The sequence below is a fragment of the Neopelma chrysocephalum genome, unplaced genomic scaffold (assembly GCF_003984885.1).
Source record: "Neopelma chrysocephalum unplaced genomic scaffold, ASM398488v2 Primary Assembly neopelma1_60, whole genome shotgun sequence".
Taxonomy (NCBI): Eukaryota; Metazoa; Chordata; class Aves; order Passeriformes; family Pipridae; genus Neopelma; species Neopelma chrysocephalum.
The window spans coordinates 12,608,496-12,627,126 of NW_020897715.1; the positions used below are offsets into that span (position 1 = coordinate 12,608,496).

At 46.2% G+C, this 18,631-nt stretch overlaps 1 protein-coding gene across 1 annotated transcript in view; it reads left to right on the top strand.

Moving 5' to 3' along the window:
- GAP43 (growth associated protein 43) overlaps window positions 1-18,161 on the top strand; it is a 67,329-nt gene extending 49,168 nt beyond the window's left edge. Inside the window, exon 3 of the mRNA XM_027681177.1 lies at window positions 12,185-18,161. Within this exon, the coding sequence (XP_027536978.1) occupies window positions 12,185-12,273 (89 nt within the window). The 3' untranslated portion in view covers window positions 12,274-18,161. The remainder of the gene's footprint in view (window positions 1-12,184) is intronic.
- The last annotated feature ends 470 nt before the right edge of the window (window positions 18,162-18,631 follow it).

Consider the following 18,631-nt stretch of genomic DNA (forward strand, 5'->3'; position numbering starts at 1 on the left):
TGATCCCTCCTGCTGGAGCTATTCCACTTTGTATAAATTATTTATTATTTGCTGGAGCCAGGATGTGGAGTTTGGTCTCCCCTATTCCAGATGAATGCATTCACCACTAGTCTACAGAGTCCATGTTTTCCTCTGGCCCAATGAATATTTAAAGACTTATGGAAGTGGAACAGCTCCATCAGGAGAGGAAGAGTAAGAGAGACATGTTCATTCATGTGGATATCTCACAACATCGCTCTGTGACCAGCAGGCAAGACCCAAACCAAAGGCCTTGGCAACAAGTAAAATCAGCTGGAGACCAGGGGAGACAATATGAGCACAAAACGCCGGGGTACCACTTCCTATGTCTCAGTGCAGTTTCAGAGCAATTTCAGAGCAGCTCAGGCCTGGTGAGTTCATGCATCGTACAAGGTCCTCTTCTTGCGACTGCAATTGTCAAAATGATGGTGCCCAAGCCTAAAGTATGGGCTGTTCCACCTTGGCCAAAAACTTAGAAACTCTGCAAGTGGGACCTGTGGTAACTCACAGTCTCTGTGGACCTATGCAGAGATGGGCTTCATGGCTAAGCAATGAGATAGTGAAGGAGCAGCTGCTGCTTGGCCCTACAGCTGAGCCAGGGCTACCTTGGCTGGAAGTGTTAGCAAGGGACAGCCAAAGCAGTGCTGAAATGCCCTTCGATGAGGGAGAGAAGCTGTGTTTTTGTAGAGTAGCTCAGCAAAGGGCCATCTTAGCCACCTGGATACTTTTTCTGCCATAGTGGACAGTACTGAGGAGCTTCAACTTTGCTGTTGACAATCCAGACACACCTGCTGCTCCGCAGAGGTGATTCAAGCTGGCCATGGCACAGCTGGCTCTGCACGGGGCATTGGGCTGCCTCTCTGTGCCCCTAGGAGGTCTCTCCAGCATTTGCAGCTGTCCCACTGAATGCTCTCGTGTTAAGGCCGAATTCATTAACCGCCTGATTTAGTTGTTATTGTGAAAAGCCAATTAAACCGAGATGGCTACTGTGGGACAGTCACATTGGTTCGCTTGGCGCAGCACTCCGAGAATTCAAAGACTGGGAAGTCCCTCTCAAACTGGGAGAAATGGCTCTGAAAACTGGTTAAAAAAAAAAGGGCAAAAAAAACCCCAACAAAAACCCACAAAAAAACCAAAAAAGCAAAAAACCCCAAAACAAACAAAAAAAACCCCACCAAACTTGCCCGATTTGAATTAAAATCAGAATTACTGATGCTAACTGCTGCCACCTTCACAGGGAAGAGTGGTGCTGGCAACAAGAGCACTCATGAACAATTTTGCAGGTAGCTCCTTGCTTCACTCAAGCTGTGCAGCTTGGCTCTCTGAAAATGACCAGTGCCAGGCTCAGGGCTGCTCTACACTTCCTTTCCCCTAGAGGTGACCACGTCCTGAGCAAGCATCACCACACCTCTGGTCACAGAGATTTCTTGGGGCAGAAGAGGTGACTACACAGCCCAGCCTCCCATCTGAAGTCAAACTGTGACTTTTTACCTCCCAACCCTTAAGCTTTCTCATGGCTACCCAAGGGATGAGGCTACAAACTGAGGAGGATCTGGCCTTTGCAGGATGATCTGGAGAAAGTGTCCAGCTGCCCATCCAGTTTTGCAGGGCAGGTGCTGTGACCCCTTATCTTTCTGTCCCTGGAGGGCTGTGATTAAACAGTCCCAGACAGGGGATTTCTAGAAGATGGGAGGGTTGTTCTGCACCAGTAATGCCACTTTGTGTTGTCTTGAAGTGGGGATTTCCCCACAAGTGCTCTTAGTTCAAAATGCCTCTCCATGTATCTGGGCTCTCAAATCTCCTCCCGTTGAAACGAAAAGCAAAGGCTCCCAGGAGCTTCATTGGGTACAGCATGAAGCCTGAACTGCCTTCTAGAAAGCAGTGTCAGTGTTTCAGTGCCCATTCTGCATAAAACATATTTGGGATTCTAAGGGTGTGCACACCAGCTGTGCTTTTGAGAAATATTAGTAATATCTTTGATGCAAAGAGCTGGTGTTGTTGATGTTGCAACTGCTGTAGACAGTTATCAAGAAGATGGCTGTGGAAGGCCTGACAACAGGCACTTAATTAATTTCAGAATCCAATTTACAGAGCCTTGGTGTATGATGATGGACAGAAACAAACTAATGATCTCTAAATGAAATTTCTCCTTCATTTAAACACAAAATGGGAGGACGGCAAAGGGAAGAAAAAGAGACATTTTATGTCCTCTCCTTGATTGTAATTCCCTGCCTTCAGCTAGATCAATATCATTTCTGCTGGAGATGGAGTCTGCCTCTGGTTTCCATGGCAATGTGGTTGTTGGAGGCTTGCAGGCTCCATGAATCCCCAATTTATCAGTCTTCTAGGCCTTAATAATGGAGACCAGCAGTCAGGCAGCTTATGAATGGCACATGTCTTTCGGGCTGGGGGAAGGGAGGCGGGAGCGTGGTTTGTAGTAAGGGCTGCAGCAATTTGTTTTCCTGCCACCAGCAGCTGAAGGGGGAGGAGTACGAGGGGAGGAGCAGTGTATTAATTCTGGATGCACTGAAGGAATTTCTAGACCATTTTGCTGCAATTACGGAAGATTTCATCCTATACTTTCTTTTCCCTGGACAGCTTTTCTGGGGAAGGGGAGGAGAGCTGCCTCACAGCTGGTCCTGTGTAAGGAGGTGGGAGCTATAGGTGGAGAACCCAAAGGCTCTATCACTCTGCATGTTTCCTTCCTCTTCTTAACCCTCTTTATTTCAGGATCAGCAGTGCGTGAATGCCAGCAGTCTGCCACAGTTTCAGGTTCATTTTTATCCCCCTACTGATCCTACCACAATTGCCAGGCTGATCAGTGGAGCTGTAAGATGGGCAGACCTCTGAGGACCTTATCTGTCTGTCAAACTTCTGTCACTTGCTGTGCTATTCTCTGTGCATCTGCTAGGCCTCTCCAAATCCAAACCTGCATCCCCAAATGCTGTAACCTTCCTTCCCTGAATTAATTACTTTTCTAGGAATGTCCTGGCTGTAGAACAATCACTATCAGTCACTTCAATAAGGTTCAATTGGCCTGTATCTACTCAGGGTATTTCCATTTCTTCTTATCTTTCCTCTGATTTTTCCCCCTATAATCTCAGAGGGTAGTCGCTCTAAAGAGGCTAAAGAATAAATGAGTGTTTCTTACAAAGACTTAGTTCTTCTGTCCCTTCACATGCCCTCTATTTCTCAACCATCATCCAGAACTTAACCCAGCAAGGGAGAAAAGATGGGTAACTCAAAATAATGCGGTTGCATGAGATGGGGACATCCTGTTTTCCAACACATATGCCAAGAGCAGCTGTCAACTGTTACATTCCACAGCTGGAAGCAAGTTAAAACCTCTATTCAAGCTGTTTGAATTACAAGGTATTTAAGGAATTCAAAAGAGCACCCTTTCTTGTCTCCAGGACCTGTGTTAAATCAACACGGGCAGGGGAGGAGAAGAGTAAAGAATATCTTATGGGTGATTTCTTCTTAAGTTTTCCTCAGGTGAAGTAATGAATGCTTTTCTTCTACCTGCCTTCCTGTGATGGCTCAGGGAGTATTGTTGAGATTGCTGCACCTCCAGTTTTGGATTGAAATTAGGACTTAATGGAATTTCATAAATAACAGGCCCAAGGCATCACACCTATGAAAGTGTGGCTGAGTGCAGAATGGCTGGTTGAGGTGCTGGAATGAAAAGCCAAGGTGACTCAGCCTCCTGGGTACACCACTGGCTTTTGTGTGACCACAGCCCAGTTCTTCATACTTTGCTTATTCTAAAATGCAAATAAAAACTTCTTCTTTCTTCACTGGGGTGCCACAAGGATAAAATACCCCCATGATTGTGAGTTAGACTATTGTTGAGGTGACGAACACCATATAAATACTTACATTGCTGGCTGTCTGTAGCATTCTGGTAAGGTTACAAGGGAGACAGCTCTTGATGTTCACAAAGGTGTGGGTTCATCCTAAATGTATGATCTGGATATTATATACTGTTGTATCTTATGGGTCTGATACAAACTTGATATTGTATCTAAAAGGACCAGTACACTACATTGCTGGAAAGTCAAGCAGTGGATAATGAAGAACTGTGGTCTGAGTGTCTGCAGAGGCATCTTTGATTCTGGGTCACCTTTTGTGGGAGATGGAGGGGCTGGTAGCTTGGAATTGCTCCTTTCTGGTTCATCGAGGCAGCTGAGCAACTGATTGTGCATCAGATCAGCTCTGACTCCAGCTGATGGCTGGGGAGATGCTGCACAAGTCACTTCCCATTTCTCCCCTTCAAGGTCCCTGGCTGTGAAGACCATGGAACATTGGTAGGAGTCTATTGAGGTCACAGCACCTTTGATTCTGCGTGGTAGGAAGCCACTCAATACTAGTATAAAACATCTGCCTCCAAGGCACTCTCATCTCCAAAGAGCTCTTTTACCTTGCCACTGTACTACTCAGCCTCGCACTTGCCCACCACTTTATGGTGCAATAAAGCATCCCCACAGAAGCACTGTAACAAATCACACTATTGGCCAGGTGGGAGCACCCTGTCCTCCCCAGAGCTGCCTTTGCTTGTAGCTGTCAGAGTGACTGAGAGTGGCATTGTTAAAGAAGATCTCACTGTCTGAAAACCAAACCACTCTGGTAGACTTCTTCCAACCCTAGCTAGATTGAAATTGCCAAGTTATAGGTACAGTACACAGGAAGTTTGGGACAAAAGTGCTGGTAATAGGCAGCAATAGCTGAATAGTCAGCAGTATGACTGTCATTTTTCTCAGCCTCCAGGCCTGGCTGCATCCATGAATGTGGGAAGGAAATGGCAGTGGACGAAGGAAGAAGAGCCACTTCTTTCCCATTCTCCAGGAAGGAAAAATATTTGCAAATGTAGCTGTAACAGGGTTAACACCTCACATTCACAAGGAACACCCTCCCTTTTGTCTCCCCACCCTCTTCCTCCATCTCTCCCATTTCTCTGGAGACCTCACTGCTCCCTCCTGTCAGCCAGAGTTGGGGAGTTTCCGTGGCAACCCGGCAGCTGGTGTCTAGACACTGTGAAAGATGCTTTGCAATGGATCTGTGAGCCTGACTCCCCTCAGCACCCCCTCCCCACTGCTGCGCACCCTGAGCATCTCTCCCACCACTCCTTCCCTTTCCATCTACTATGCACATGGATGCCAATGCATGGTTGGATTTCCATGGTGGTGCTAGAGGAAGAAAGGCACGAGGTGGGATGAGAGGGCGAGGAAATCCCTAAGCCTCTGTCTCTTCAGCCTGACAAAGCGCAAAGGCATTTGGGGCGACAGAACTGGGGCTGGCTGTCCTCTGAGGATTTAGCAGGATCAGAAAAAGAGGCAGCTGTCCAAGCTTGGACCGAAGTTATCAGCCATGGGACTTGCAGAAGTTGTTTATTTTTCTCTCTGCTGGAGCAACTGAGCCATTCATACGTGGTTCTGAAACAAAGATGAGATGGTCTAGGAATAGGAGGCTCAAGCTACCGCATATTGTGGCCATATTAACTGTTTTGGTTTAACCTTAACAGTCTGCTTTGCCTACTTCTTTGTCTGGACCTCCTACCTGCTACTTGCACTGGGGGCATTCCTCCCCATCACGTTGTTGCAGGGTTTGCCAAGGGTATGCAGATCTCCCAGGTGCCATGTGCCCACCAGGACCCCCAGGGCTCACAGGAACCAGGCGGTACCCTGGGTCTGTCTGTAGCAAGTGAGGGATTCACCAGAGGTCTGGGAGAAGTCAATCCCCTGGACCAGGCACAGCCACTCACCTGAAATATCCAATTTCTTCATTTCTCAGTGTTTTGCTGGGGCAGTGTAAGTCTGCCAGTTTTCAGAAGCAGTGAGTGGGGAGGGCGTAGGATTTTAGCACTGCATATGATGCATCGTAGGGCTGACTGCAATGGGCTAACATGGCTCAGGAAGAGAATTGTGTAAGCAACAGCTCTGAACCTGAAGTGTGTCTTGTTTCAGCAGTCTCAGACCTACCATCGTCTGCCTGGAATAGGCTTCTGGCTGGCTAGAAGGACAGATGGATTGGGACAGATGAATCAAGCTGTGAAGCCTGGATCCAAATCTGGATCCAAATGTCATTAAAACTAGGAGAGGCTTAGGTCAGGGATTTTAAATGGAGCCTTCCAGTGCTCCTTACCCTCCAAAAAAAAAAGTCTCTAAGCAGAGTCATCTCTGGGGCAGACGAGATCTCCTTAAAACAGGGCAGGAAGACCCAGATTAGTATTTGGAAGCAAAGTGAAGACCGGATGAGGAACAGGTTTTCAGATCCATCTCTGCCTAAGCTGTAGTTGGCAAAGGACAGAGAAAGGAGGGAGCATGAAAAATGCTAGAGAAAGAGCAGTGTCTGCATAGATCTGGGCAGTACTTTAGCATGAATGCACAAGAGAGTTCTAGCTGCACAATCAATATCAGCAATAATTATGCAAACAGAGAGAGAGAGCAGCAAAAGCAAAATCTCTGCATCTGTATTAGAATCCCAGAGTGTTGTGCAATTTCTTTTCTCTTGGCATTGGCTGTGGTAATTTAAAGATCTGCAGTGGAACAGAGACAAAAAGGAAAACAAAACCCAAGCCACCAGCCACAAAAGAAATGATCATCAGAGAGGTTGCTGCTACTATGGTCATAAGCTGATGTCTGCTCTGATTTAATTAATCTTGGCAAGTCAGACAGGAGCTGGGCAGGTCCCAAGAGACAGTGTTTTACCCGGAAATCCACTCAACCTAATTTCACTAATGTAGGGCAGTGGAGGGACTTGGAGGGGAGCCTGCACACTCAGCCATTAGAGCACAGCGCAGGCAAAGGCAGCTGGAAGTACCACCATCCAGCAAAACTGCTGCTTGCGTGCCTGCTTCAGCTTTACAGCAACCAGAGCTGCATATGTTCCAGGCGTTTGCTCCCCAGCAGGGCTCACAGACATAACTCTCACCCTTTCCAGGAAATAAATGAAGTGCTGAGGAGCAGGAACTCTCTAAGACCCTATTTCAGCAAGGATCCATAGTTCATTCCCTATTATTACTCTTCCATGGGCAGGGCTGTTCCCTAGCAGGTGCCACTTGGAGCTGTAGGTACGAAGCATCTCTCTGACACAGGCCCTGCAGCCAGGAAGCAAACATATATCAGCCTGTCCCACCACGCTGCTTTATCCCTTAAACAATTCTGCAGTCACAGCTTAAGGTTTATCTGAGGCTGCCCAAAATGTTTCTCAACTTGGCTGATCCATCCAGTGTGCTAGATGGAAGTGAGATTGGTGGCAGCTCAGCTCACAGATGCCTGCCTCTTTGGCAAAATTATCCCATGCTATAGGATGATTTGTACTGCAGCGTAGCTTTCCAAAGACTGAAAAAAGCAAACTAAAATCTCAAAATTGTGTCTACGGGGGTGGGACCACAGGACTGGAATAACCAGGAACTGTGCAAGTGATGACTGGTGTGCATTAAGACAACTGTAAGGGTGATGATTGCAAGCACAAACTAGGTGGGGTTTGTTGATGGTTTGGGTTTTTGGTTTTTTTTTAGCTTTTTGACCTAACCATTCTTGCTTTATCCTTCAGGACTGAATTTCTTTTTGGCCCCTCCTCAGGCTTGTTTTGCTTTATATTACAGCTCTGCCTCCCCTCCTGTTCTGTTTCCTCCATGCGTGCACACCTTGTGTTCTCATTTTGTGAGTTCGGGTCTTTCCTTTTGCTCTGTGGCTGGAATGCTCTAGGACAAATGTGGATGTTCACTTGTTACAAATGTAGATGTTCCCAGGCTGCAACTCTTCTTGTCCTAAAGTAGGTATCTAAACAGGACAGGTTAACAGAGTCCTAGAAATGTGATGTTTATTTCCACTAATTAGAAGGGGAGAGTAAGAAGATCAGCTAGAGATGTCTCTGTGTACATGTCTGCAGTTAGGTGAGATGTCTATCCCCTTTGACCTCAATTTTCTCATTTCATGGTCTCACCATGAGCATATTGATGCTGCCCAAATCCAGACTCACCTGAAGAAATAACTGACTATTGTTTTGTCCCCTGCTTGTTTTTTCCTTTGTGAGGACACAGGGGACTTTGATCTTGCAGAAGGAGATCTCACAATGCTGGCATGTTCAGAAGGGAGGCAGCTTTAGACAGGTGGAAGTTTGGCTTCCCAGGATGAAATGCTGTTGTTCCTCTAGCAGGGGACAGCTTGAATTCTCATCTGCTTTTTTTGTCAACAAAGTGCAAAGTGAATGTAAAACGCCAAGGCTGTGCAGTTCTGTCTGTATAATGGTATCTGTCCACTACAAACCCACAGGTGCAACAGCCCAGAGTTCAAAAAACTGGATGATAAAGATTAGTATTGGATAAAAAGCAAAGTAAATAATATTCTCTCTGATGTATGGAATCCCCAGGATAGCTATCTACTAATCTCCCCAGGGATACCTTGCCCTCCTTTGCTGGGACACTGAAAACTAGGCTGGAGAAAACCCCAGAGAACACACTGCAGAAATTGCCTGCATCAAACAAACTGGTGAGTCAGATAAACTGTCTCACTGCTCGTCATGAATCAAAAACTGCTATTAACTTGCCCTGATGTCAGTGGGGTTGTGATGCATTGCTCCCATTGCACAGAGCGAATCCTCTTCTTCTTACTGACGTGGTTTAGCGGTGCCACAGCTTGAAATTTTTTTTTTTTGTCCTGAATTCTTTATCCTTCATGATATTGCTTCTTGCTAAAGTTCATTACTATATAATAACACCAGGTTGCTTCTTTTCCCCCATCCCAGAAATCAATGAAATGCTGCTAAAACTGCTAGGAAATAAGACATAGCTTAGCAGGGTATAGCAGTACATAGAGTATTTCCCCTTATTGCTTCAACATCGTGCAAAAAAAAGGGGGAGAGCGATTCACTGAATTTTGTGTGATAAGTCCTATTCAAAAAGCTAGACTTATTATTTATACTTGTGATATCCACAGTCCATCATTTGGTTTGTATGATTCCTCTCTCTTGACTTGAATATGTGGTGAAGTGACTTTAAATTGTTCCTGCTGCTCCATGGCCTCAGAGTCAGTCCAGGCTCTTTCATCCACAGCAGAAATCAGTGCAGTTTCTGGGTTACTTCAGCAGAGAGTCATCTGCCTACCGCTGTCTGCTCCCCAAAGAAGAGTAATGGAGACAGTGAGGCACCTTTGTGCAGTTCCTCTGCCAGCCAGGGATCTCTAGGCGCCACGGGCACTCCCTGGGAATCAGATTTGCCACTGTGGTGAGTTAACAGGGAACAAAACATGGCAGGAAACTGTGTTTAAACCTGCCTGCTTATCAAGCAAGAACAGCACGGAAACACTGTGATCTACCCCACAGCACTGAGGTTGCCAGCTCCCCTACTTGGAGTGTGACCAGATTTCCCGCCCATCCCTCCAGGACAACTGTCAAGAGCTTACTAGTGGAGGAGCTGGACCCCACTTTCAGCTGCTGATGCAACAGGGGCATCTGTGCAGCTTAGCGGTTCGTATGTCTTGGCCAAGGCACTCGGCAGCACAGCAGGTGTGCAGGACCTCCCAGTGTCTGTCTGTCCCTGTGCTTGCTGCGTTACGGGCCCGTCTGTTGTGCTGTGCTAAAGGAGGCTGTGGGACTGCTGGCTAAAACCTGTGCATATTTTCAGTAGGAAGACACAAAAAGTTTTAAACACAATGAAATACAGTGTCAGGGCTTGTGTTCCTGAAGCCACGTTACCTATTCTTTGCTGGTCTTTCGCTTATCTTGCACATGTTGAAAAATAACCAGAAATTCTACTTTACTAGGATCTGTCTGTCAGAGCTTTATAAGAAACTAGGCTTTGCTGCTGGCTAACAGTAGTCTTTTGGCTCAAATTTAAGGGTAGATGGTTGTGCATTGGGACTCTACTCTAAGCTTCATAATTCAACGTCTTCTCTATGAATGCCTTGGAGAAGAGCAGGATTAAAAGGACTCTCCTCCCTCCCAGGGATCAAGTCATTCAGGAAAATTAACAAAACTAAAAAATAGCCCAAACTGGCCTGCTTTGCCTTACAGTGATACTTGCATCCTATTTTAATCAGTAGCCTATTTTGTCTTTGGTCTGTGGTGGTAGCTGTACCAGATACAGATGGAGTCCCTGAATAGGATTTTGTTTAGCTGTTCAGTATCAACGGAAGGAAAGTCCACAGATGTTTTTGCTGACAGAGGTTTTGCAAGTGCAGTGGCTAAGGCCATGGGGGATGTTCCCACAGAATTTTTTACCTTTTGGAAAATCAACAGTCATAGTTTACTAAGATAAAAATTATATGAAGGTCCAGAAGTAGAGTCTTTAATGAAGATGATTCAGGGTGGGAAGTTACACACATCTCAGAGGTGATTCATAAGGAAGTGCTGCCTAGGAACATATTGAAAAGCTAGGCTAAGAGCAGAGGGGGAGTGGGAAGCAGGAATGCACCTACTGCCAGTATTGGAAGCAAATACAAGTCTGCCATCTCATGGCATCAAATGGACCAGGCCAATATGCATGAATGGTGTCAGTAAGGAAAGTTTCACATTCCAATTAGCATTCTTGCTGAAGCTAAACATGAGTATGAGGATGCTAATCCTCACAAACTAAACACTGGCAAGTGCACATCTGTATTGTTAATCTGGCAGCACAGGCCATGCTGTGATTTTTGCATACACCAACTAGCTTTGCCCCAGACAGGTCCCAGACACAGCCACCCCATTCTGGAGGATAGAGTTTAGCATTATGGACGTAAGCTGTGTGGTGCCAGCTGGCCTCGGGGCCGGGGAGCAGTCCCTGGCCCATTTCATTTGCTGGTACATTGTAATCTGATAGCTCATCAGAGAAGCCAGGAACTATCCAGGGACCCCACAGTCCTCTCTGAATGACCACTGGAGATACAGCGATGCTACAGAGGTATGTTGAGTGCCATCAATTGAGGTTTGTGTCATACCAATGACATGTGGTCTGTCCCACACCACCCAGCCCATCAGCACTGATTTCTTTTCCCTTTTCTTTATGCCAAGTGTGGAGTGATGCTGTTTGCTCGACCTCTCCATAGGCTGTGTGTATGTGTGTGTGGGAGGGGGAGTCAGTGAGAAATGGGGAGAGATGGTGATGCAGCAGACCAGTCACTCCAGTGCACCAAGACCCTTGTGCTTTATTCTACCTTAACAGCCCTGCAGCCCTGGGTCAACCATCACCTTGTCCTGTAAAAGCAATCCACACAGTGCACGGACTGTTTCTTGAAGAGGCCAGAGAACACGTTAGTGTACCCTCATCTAAACATAGTGAGAACTGGTCAGCAGAAACTCAGAGGCAATTAAATCTCTCCTGCTGCAATGAAGGAGACGGTGTGTCAGGCTAAATGAACCTAGCAGTGAGATCACTCCAGCTTGAGGGGCACTCCTTTCATTTGCCTTGTTCCTCTCGGCTGCCTCTGCCTTCCCCTGGGTTCTGATCCTCTGTCTAGTTCTTTGTGGGATTGTTCCTAGCATTAGTTTTAACTTCTTATGTGAATGGTGTGCCAGAACAAGGTGTCTGATTGACAGGCAGACCCAGCCTCCAGTTACACTCACTGCTTCCCCCCAGGGCAGCTTTGCTTTTGAAAGGAGAGCCTAGAAAAGTGGAGAGATGTGGCAACCTCCTGGATGAAGGCTCCAGTTCTTAAAGGCTAGAGACATTTCTCTAGATCCTTGTTCAGTGTGACAGAAGTCTGAGTTACAGGTTACAAAATTTTTCCCTCTGGGTCTTGCAGGCTTCAAGTGTGTATAGAGTTTTTATTTTGTGACCTCTTTAAGTCTTGGCTGTAATTAAGGGACAACAATTCAGCAGCAGTTGGTGCAGTCAGTGGGTTCCACAAAAAGGTGTGTGATGCAATTGGTAAGCCAAGAGCCTAATAAGTGCATCTGATGACATGAACAGTGGTTGCCTGCCACATGAGCAGCAAGCAAGGCAGCTCCTTCCAGTTGCACATGCTTTTTGGCTGAAGGTGTTTTGTGAGAGCTACACACTTGCCTGCTGTGCTGGACCTTGGTATGTTCTTTCCATGCTGCAGAAATGCCAGGGACTTTGAGACCTGGGTCACGTTGGGGAGAGAGAAGTCTGAAGCCACGCAGTCCATTATGCAGTGGCTGTGTGCACATGCAGGATGCTCTAGATCATGGCTGACTAACCCTGGACCATCTCTTTCCCCACTAGATGCTGTAGAAGAAACCAAACCTACTGAAAGTGCCCAGCAGGAAGAGGTCAAAGAAGAAGAGAGCAAGGCGGACCAAGAAAATGCCTGAACATTAAGAAATGACTCCCCACTGCCCCTCCCTCCCTCCCCCTATCCTCTATCCTTCCTTCCCACCCCAATCTTGATCTCCCCCCTTCCTGCTCACATCTGTGAGCCTGTCTGTCCCTCTCCCACTCCCACTTAAACCCTTTTTCTCTCTGTGTGGCAAACATTTAAAGAAAAAAAAAAAAGCAGGAAAAATCCCAGTCAAACAGTGTGGCTTAAACATTTCTTTGTTTCTTGGTGTTGTTATGGCGAGTTTTTGGTAATGATGATCCAATCATTTTGGGAAAATTCTTGCACTGTATCAGAGTTCTTTGACCTGGCGCGTGCGTGTGTCTGTCTGCCCACTGCGAGCGCGCTCTCTCTCTCTCTCTCCTCTCTCTCTCTTCTCCAAGTGTGTGTGTGTGTGCAATGTTACGTTCATCCGAGGAGTCCAGACTTATTGAGTGAGTTAAAACAAAAGAGGGAAAAAAATTCTTTTCTTCCTTTTTCAATGTGATGGAATGAACGAAAGAGAAAAAAACAAAGACCCAACACTACAAACAAATGAAGGAAAAAGAATACTAAACCCCAGTTTGTTTTCAGAACTAAACCAACAACAACTAAAAAATGTGCCAATTAGCGTAATGCTTGGCTCCAGGCTCCTTTTTCAAACTGAAAATAATTCTAATAAATGAGAATAATGATCATTAATACCACCGTGTCGCATTTCTATGCTGCTGTACATCCTGCTGGCCTGTGGTCTCTGGTTGGCCACTTCTTGCGTGGTCCAGCTGTGCTTCTTGGCCACCAGTCAGTGACCGACTGCTCTCCCTGGCACTGCTGAGGGGATTTTTAAGGGGAGCAGGCTTGGATTTTGAGCGAGATGTTAGCACTGACTAACATAAATAATGAAAGTCGCAAAATCAGTTTTAGGAAAGAACATGATAAGTGGCTCTCTAGGCCCTGATTTGGAAAACTATGGTGACCTTGGAGAGATGAGCCTGCAAAGGGACCTGCTTTGATCCATGCTGAAGGTCTGACCCCTGCCAAGGGGTGCACCAAGGGCCATGAGGGAACAGGGTCCTGGGGCCTGAGCTTCCCCCAGCAGCAGGATAATGGTCACCCCTTTGGGCTAGAGATGGAAAAGTCACTGAGTAGGTTAGTGTGGCCTTCCAAAAGTGTTCTATTTGGCAAAATAAATTGGACCAATGCATTGAATAAATAGGCACATGGGCAGGATGAGGTCTGGTGGTGCAAGAGCCAGTCAACAGCACTTTGAGAAATACCTATTCCTGCTCCCTGGCAAACTCCAGGATGGTTCACCCAGCTCTAACAAGAGCCAAAGTTTTTAGCTGTCACTTATGGCCAGGGCAGAGCACCACCTCCTAAATCTCCACCACTGCTTTCCACAGGGTGTGTGATGTTCCCTGATGCCACCAACTGCATGTCTGCCTGTCCCAGTGGAGGATTGACAGATGCCAAACCCTAAGCCTGCACAGCCATCTGAGTCTGCTGCTCTGTTTATGAGCTGTGAGAGTGAACAGTTAAAATACATTTAGTAATAACTGGGCTTTCATAAAAGCCCACTTATTGGCTATTATTGCTCTGTCATTGCCCTGATTATGATCATGTGCTTTCCCACCAGCTCTTGCATGATTTCCTGGCTGCATTGGGAGTGACAGCCAGTGTACCTTGCAGTGTTACTGTATGATGCTGCAGGGCCATGATTAAATTGCCCTCACAGCAGTAACACCAAAAAGATGGTTATGCTGACAGCTCCAATGTCCCTTGGTGGCTGATGCCTCTTGGAGTGGCAGCTCCATGGCCTTCAGAGGGCTGGCTGGCCCTCCCTTCCCTACTCATTTGTTCTCCTCCATCTCTTTGTTGGAAACAGGGAGAAAAGATGAACACTGTCTCCTCAGAAATGATCGCTTTGAACGTAGCCTGCTCACTGGAAGTGCCATCAAAACATGTCAGGATTCATTTCTATGTGCTTCCTGGCATTGTGTAGAAATAAGAGAGAGAGAGAGACTGGGAATATTTTTTAAAAGAGAGGGAAAGAGAGAGTGGGAGAGAGATTGGACAGAGAGTTTTAAAAACAGGGATTAGAGAGAGGAGGGGGGGGGAAAGATTTCTGAGTGGATAGATGGATGATAGGGAGAGAGAGGGGAGTATAGCTAGAGAAAGAAAGATTAGAGAGAAAAAGATGAGAGAGAGACAGGAAGAAATTAGGTAATATGGAGCAATAGACGATTGATAGAGATAGTGAAACGTAGCTAGCTAAAGTAGATTAGACAGACTAAATAAGTAGAAAGATGGGCTGACTGACAGATAGGTATTGTGTCATACTTCATAAATGATATATATGCTAATATTCCCATGTCATGATGGGTGGTAACCCTGAGACACCTTCCAGCCTGACCTCAATTCAGCAAATGTAGCGCAGACATCAGGCATTGCTTGGACCGTTTGTCAGGTCTCACCACTCCGCCCGTTTTCTGCTGCAACAGCAGCACGGGTGTGGATGGTGTCTGGGGAGGGAGAGCGCTCTGACGGACACGGGGGGCTGAGGCATAGGGAGGAGAGGTGTAGAATATGTTTGCTGTTCGTACCACACAAGGTGCCCAGCCCAGCTCAGACATTGCAGAAACCCCGTGTCTCTAGCACTGAGTTGAGAGAACTGAGGTTCAGCTCTCAGGATTTGTGGGAGAGGTGTTTGGGAGGAGGCAGGAAGGAGAGAGCACAGTTTTTGTTTGGCCTTATTTCCTGTCATGACCATTTACAACAGTTTTCTTAAGGACTGTCTTGCCTGTTTCCTCAAAGACCATGTGGTCTCCCTGCTCTTCTGACTTCAGATGCCAAATTTTTCATTTTGCCTCCAGTTTGCTATTACTATTTTTAACTTTATAAGGAAATGAAAACTGCCTGTCATGTCTTCCTGGACATAGGCCTTCCTCCCTCCTCAAAAAATTAAAAAACTTTCTCTCCCCAGGGATGTTTTATCTTTGTATTTCGCATGTTGCCTCCCCCTTGACTGATGGTTGGGGCATCGCGCGTGTTTTGTCACCGTTCGTAAGAACATACTTTGCCATGTTGCTTAGAGAACAAAGGGTTGGGTTTTGTGTTTTGGTTTTTCCCCTCCCACAAAGAAAATGGCGTATGTGGTTACCAACTGCAAACCTAAATAATTTAAATACTAATTCCTCTCCCTTGGTTCCAGTCTAAAATTTCTAGCTGTAACCAAGCACCCCCTATCTTTCTTATTGTACCGTGTCCTGATCCTGCCAGAGAGTCAGGGCAAAGAGAGCGTGAGAGAGAACACAGAGACAAACCCTGCCTTGAGCAGGCAGTGGTTTAATGTGTAATACACAAGATTTGTATAGGAAGCTGGGCTGTCTTCAGGGTACAGGAAGAGAGCAGAGAAAAGCATTTGGATTTCCTTGAGTTGCCTCCTCAGCCAGATTTTCAAAGGCTAAAAGGAAACAGTATAAAGGATGTAGCATGGGATGGAAACTGGAAAGAGAACAAGGGTATTTGAGGAACGATTTTTCTAGCAAAATATCAAATGAGCTGAGAGCAGCAGAAGAGGCAGGAGGTCCCAGAAGAGTGGAGCAAAGAGTAATCAGCAGAGTAGTTGAAGCTTTTCTACTAGTCCTGATGTGACAACCAACAGTAATTCCCCAGGGAATATATATCTCATTCTCTCTTCCTGAAGAGGATATAGCTTTGCCTGGAGGTGTCTGTGGTTGTTATTTTATGTATGGAAAGGGAAGGGCATGTCAGAGTGACTCACACTGGGAATATTGTGCCTGACCTCACCGTGCAGTGCTGTGGAAATTCAGGGTCCAGGAGGGGCTTTTTCGATGCCTCTGTAGTAAGACACGCTAGTGACCCACAGCTATACTGAATGCTCGTACCAGCTGTAGGCCAGCTCTTGACATTTCACTACCACATTTCACTAGACTAAGCCTTGGAAAAGTGAAAAAAAATTCAACATAACCCCCACCAACCGTCAATGCAGTAGATCGTTCGCATGGATTTGGTCTACTTTGCAATGCTTGTGGCATCCTGACTATCTGCACTGATAGCATATAAAACCCCACAACCCTTGCAATAGTTGCATCAGCCAAGGAGCTTCCCAGTGAGCCACATTCCAAAGGGAGGGGAAGGGCATTCTGCTAAGATCCCTTCAGACCCAGTGTTTTCCAACCCTAAACCCTAATGCAGCCCCATGAGAGGCCTTAGCTAGAAGTAACTCACCTGTGGTGACCACATAAACACCATAGCTTGGGAAATGTGTTACTCTAGGTGAAAGAAATGGCCATGACTGAAAGAGAGGGATTTAGAAAAAAAAGGAAAGAAGAAAAAAAGGAAGAGGGAGTTCATAGCAAACTCCCCACGAGAGTTATTTCTTTTTCTTGTGGTCTACAAACAGCAAACTAGCACTTGAGACTTTTTGTCTGGTGTTTGTCATAGGTGTTTTAGGAAGGAAATGGAGTGGCTGTGATTTGCAGAGGTGGAGGGAAGGGTTTGAATGAATGTTTTTGTGGTCCCTCTTGGCTAAGAAGTCCGCTCGGTGGTCACCTGCAGCTCGGCGACGCCAGAAGTGGCGTTGGGGGTCCTCTTCCAGGCCTGTGCTCAGATTCCCTGCTTTTCCGCATTGTCACATTAGCACTTTCACTGGATATTTAGAGCACCTCAGGACTGGTTCTCCTCTCGCTCACACCGGGGTAACTCAGGAGTCGCTCCACTGAAACCAGTGGTGTTAATCTGGTGTGAAAATAGTGCGAGAGGAGGATTCAACTCCTCGGGGGGGTAATTTCCAGGTCCCCGAGGGGGAAAAAAATCAATGGGAGTTACATGTCTAACTGCCACTTGTGCCTGTGAAAGTCTGCCCCTTATCTACCTATATGTATATAGGGTACAGTTTTCAGAATAACCTAAGTGACATGGGCACTTGAGAGCACACATTTCACTGGCTTTCAAAGAGATGCAAGTTCCTAAGGCCCAGATGCTGAAGGATGTCCAAACTCCTCTCTGCAGTGCATTTGGGGGTCTCAGGCCTGAAATTCTCCAGTCATTTTCCAAAGTGGAGCTGAAGATCATGAGTCATTTAGGTGGTTCTGAAAGCGCTACCCTCTATCCATTTTTCAGGGTGTTGATCTCAGGTCATGTGCGAGCCTGCATTCTTACCTACAATGCTTTATTACTACATTCCTCTGTTGAGCAATATTTGAAAGAAGAGGTGAAGGTTGAGATTTGCAGAACAGGCTAGTGACCCCAGTGGCTCACGTCTGGAGTGCCCAACTTGAGAGACACCTCACTGGGGTCCAAGCCACAGGTCCCCTGTATGCTCTGAACATCAAGATTCATGTATTACACACCCAGAACCACTGGCCACTTCCAAAAAATAAATCCCAGCCTGAGACCTAGACTACTCTCACAAAAGAAAATCCCAGGTGAACCGTTCACTCAATAGCTTGGTTTTTCTGCTCATGCCTGTTCCCAATGAATAAAACACATCCCTGTGCATCACCTAAGCCCTATTTTGAGGAGTTACACTGGCATACAGCTGAAGTAACACAGTAGTAAATCGGGGCCTGAAGAAGGTGGCTACAGCCTAGAGAGTATCAAGAACTGTGATGTGTCTGGAAGCTAATAAGAGCAGAACTTGACGATTAGAGCGGCCCATTTCCGATGCTCTTGTGTGAGGATCTGGAAAGAGTCTCTCACTCATTGTACTTGTGCATTATGAATGTGTCCATCTGCAGAGATCTAATGTACACATATGTCCTGAATATTGTCCTAAGGTTGCAAGCTTCAAAAATGAGCAGAAAACATTCCCGAGAAGTGAGAATAATACAGATGTCTGTATTTGAAAAATTGGTTCAAATAAAGTCTCTCACTTATAGATATGTGTAGTTGCGTGCAATTATTTGCTCCTGGAATAGAAATTTCTCCCTTGTGTAGGATTTCGGTGCTTTTACAAAAATATCTCATTCCAGTCTCCCTTGACCTTCTCAGTCAAGTCCTAGTACTGTGGAAAGAAATGCTTTCTAATTATTCTGTCTGGGTAAAAAGCTATGTTAAAATGAAATGGTGAGGTAAAAAGCCTGTTATGTTTTTACTCTGCTCAATATCCATTGAAGTAGAGGATATAGGCCTGATGGAAGTTTTGGTCTCCCGTGCAAAGTTCCGAATATTTATGTAAAATGACATAGACATCCTCACAGAGGCTCTTGACCCCAGAAGGACTGGCCTGTAGCTGGCTGGGTAGTGCCTAAAAACCAGGCTGAACCGAGAAAAGCTGTTCTTTGGCACCATGGAGCTGCAAAATGTCCACAACCATATCTGGGCCTGGGATGTTCCAAGTCAGGGAATTT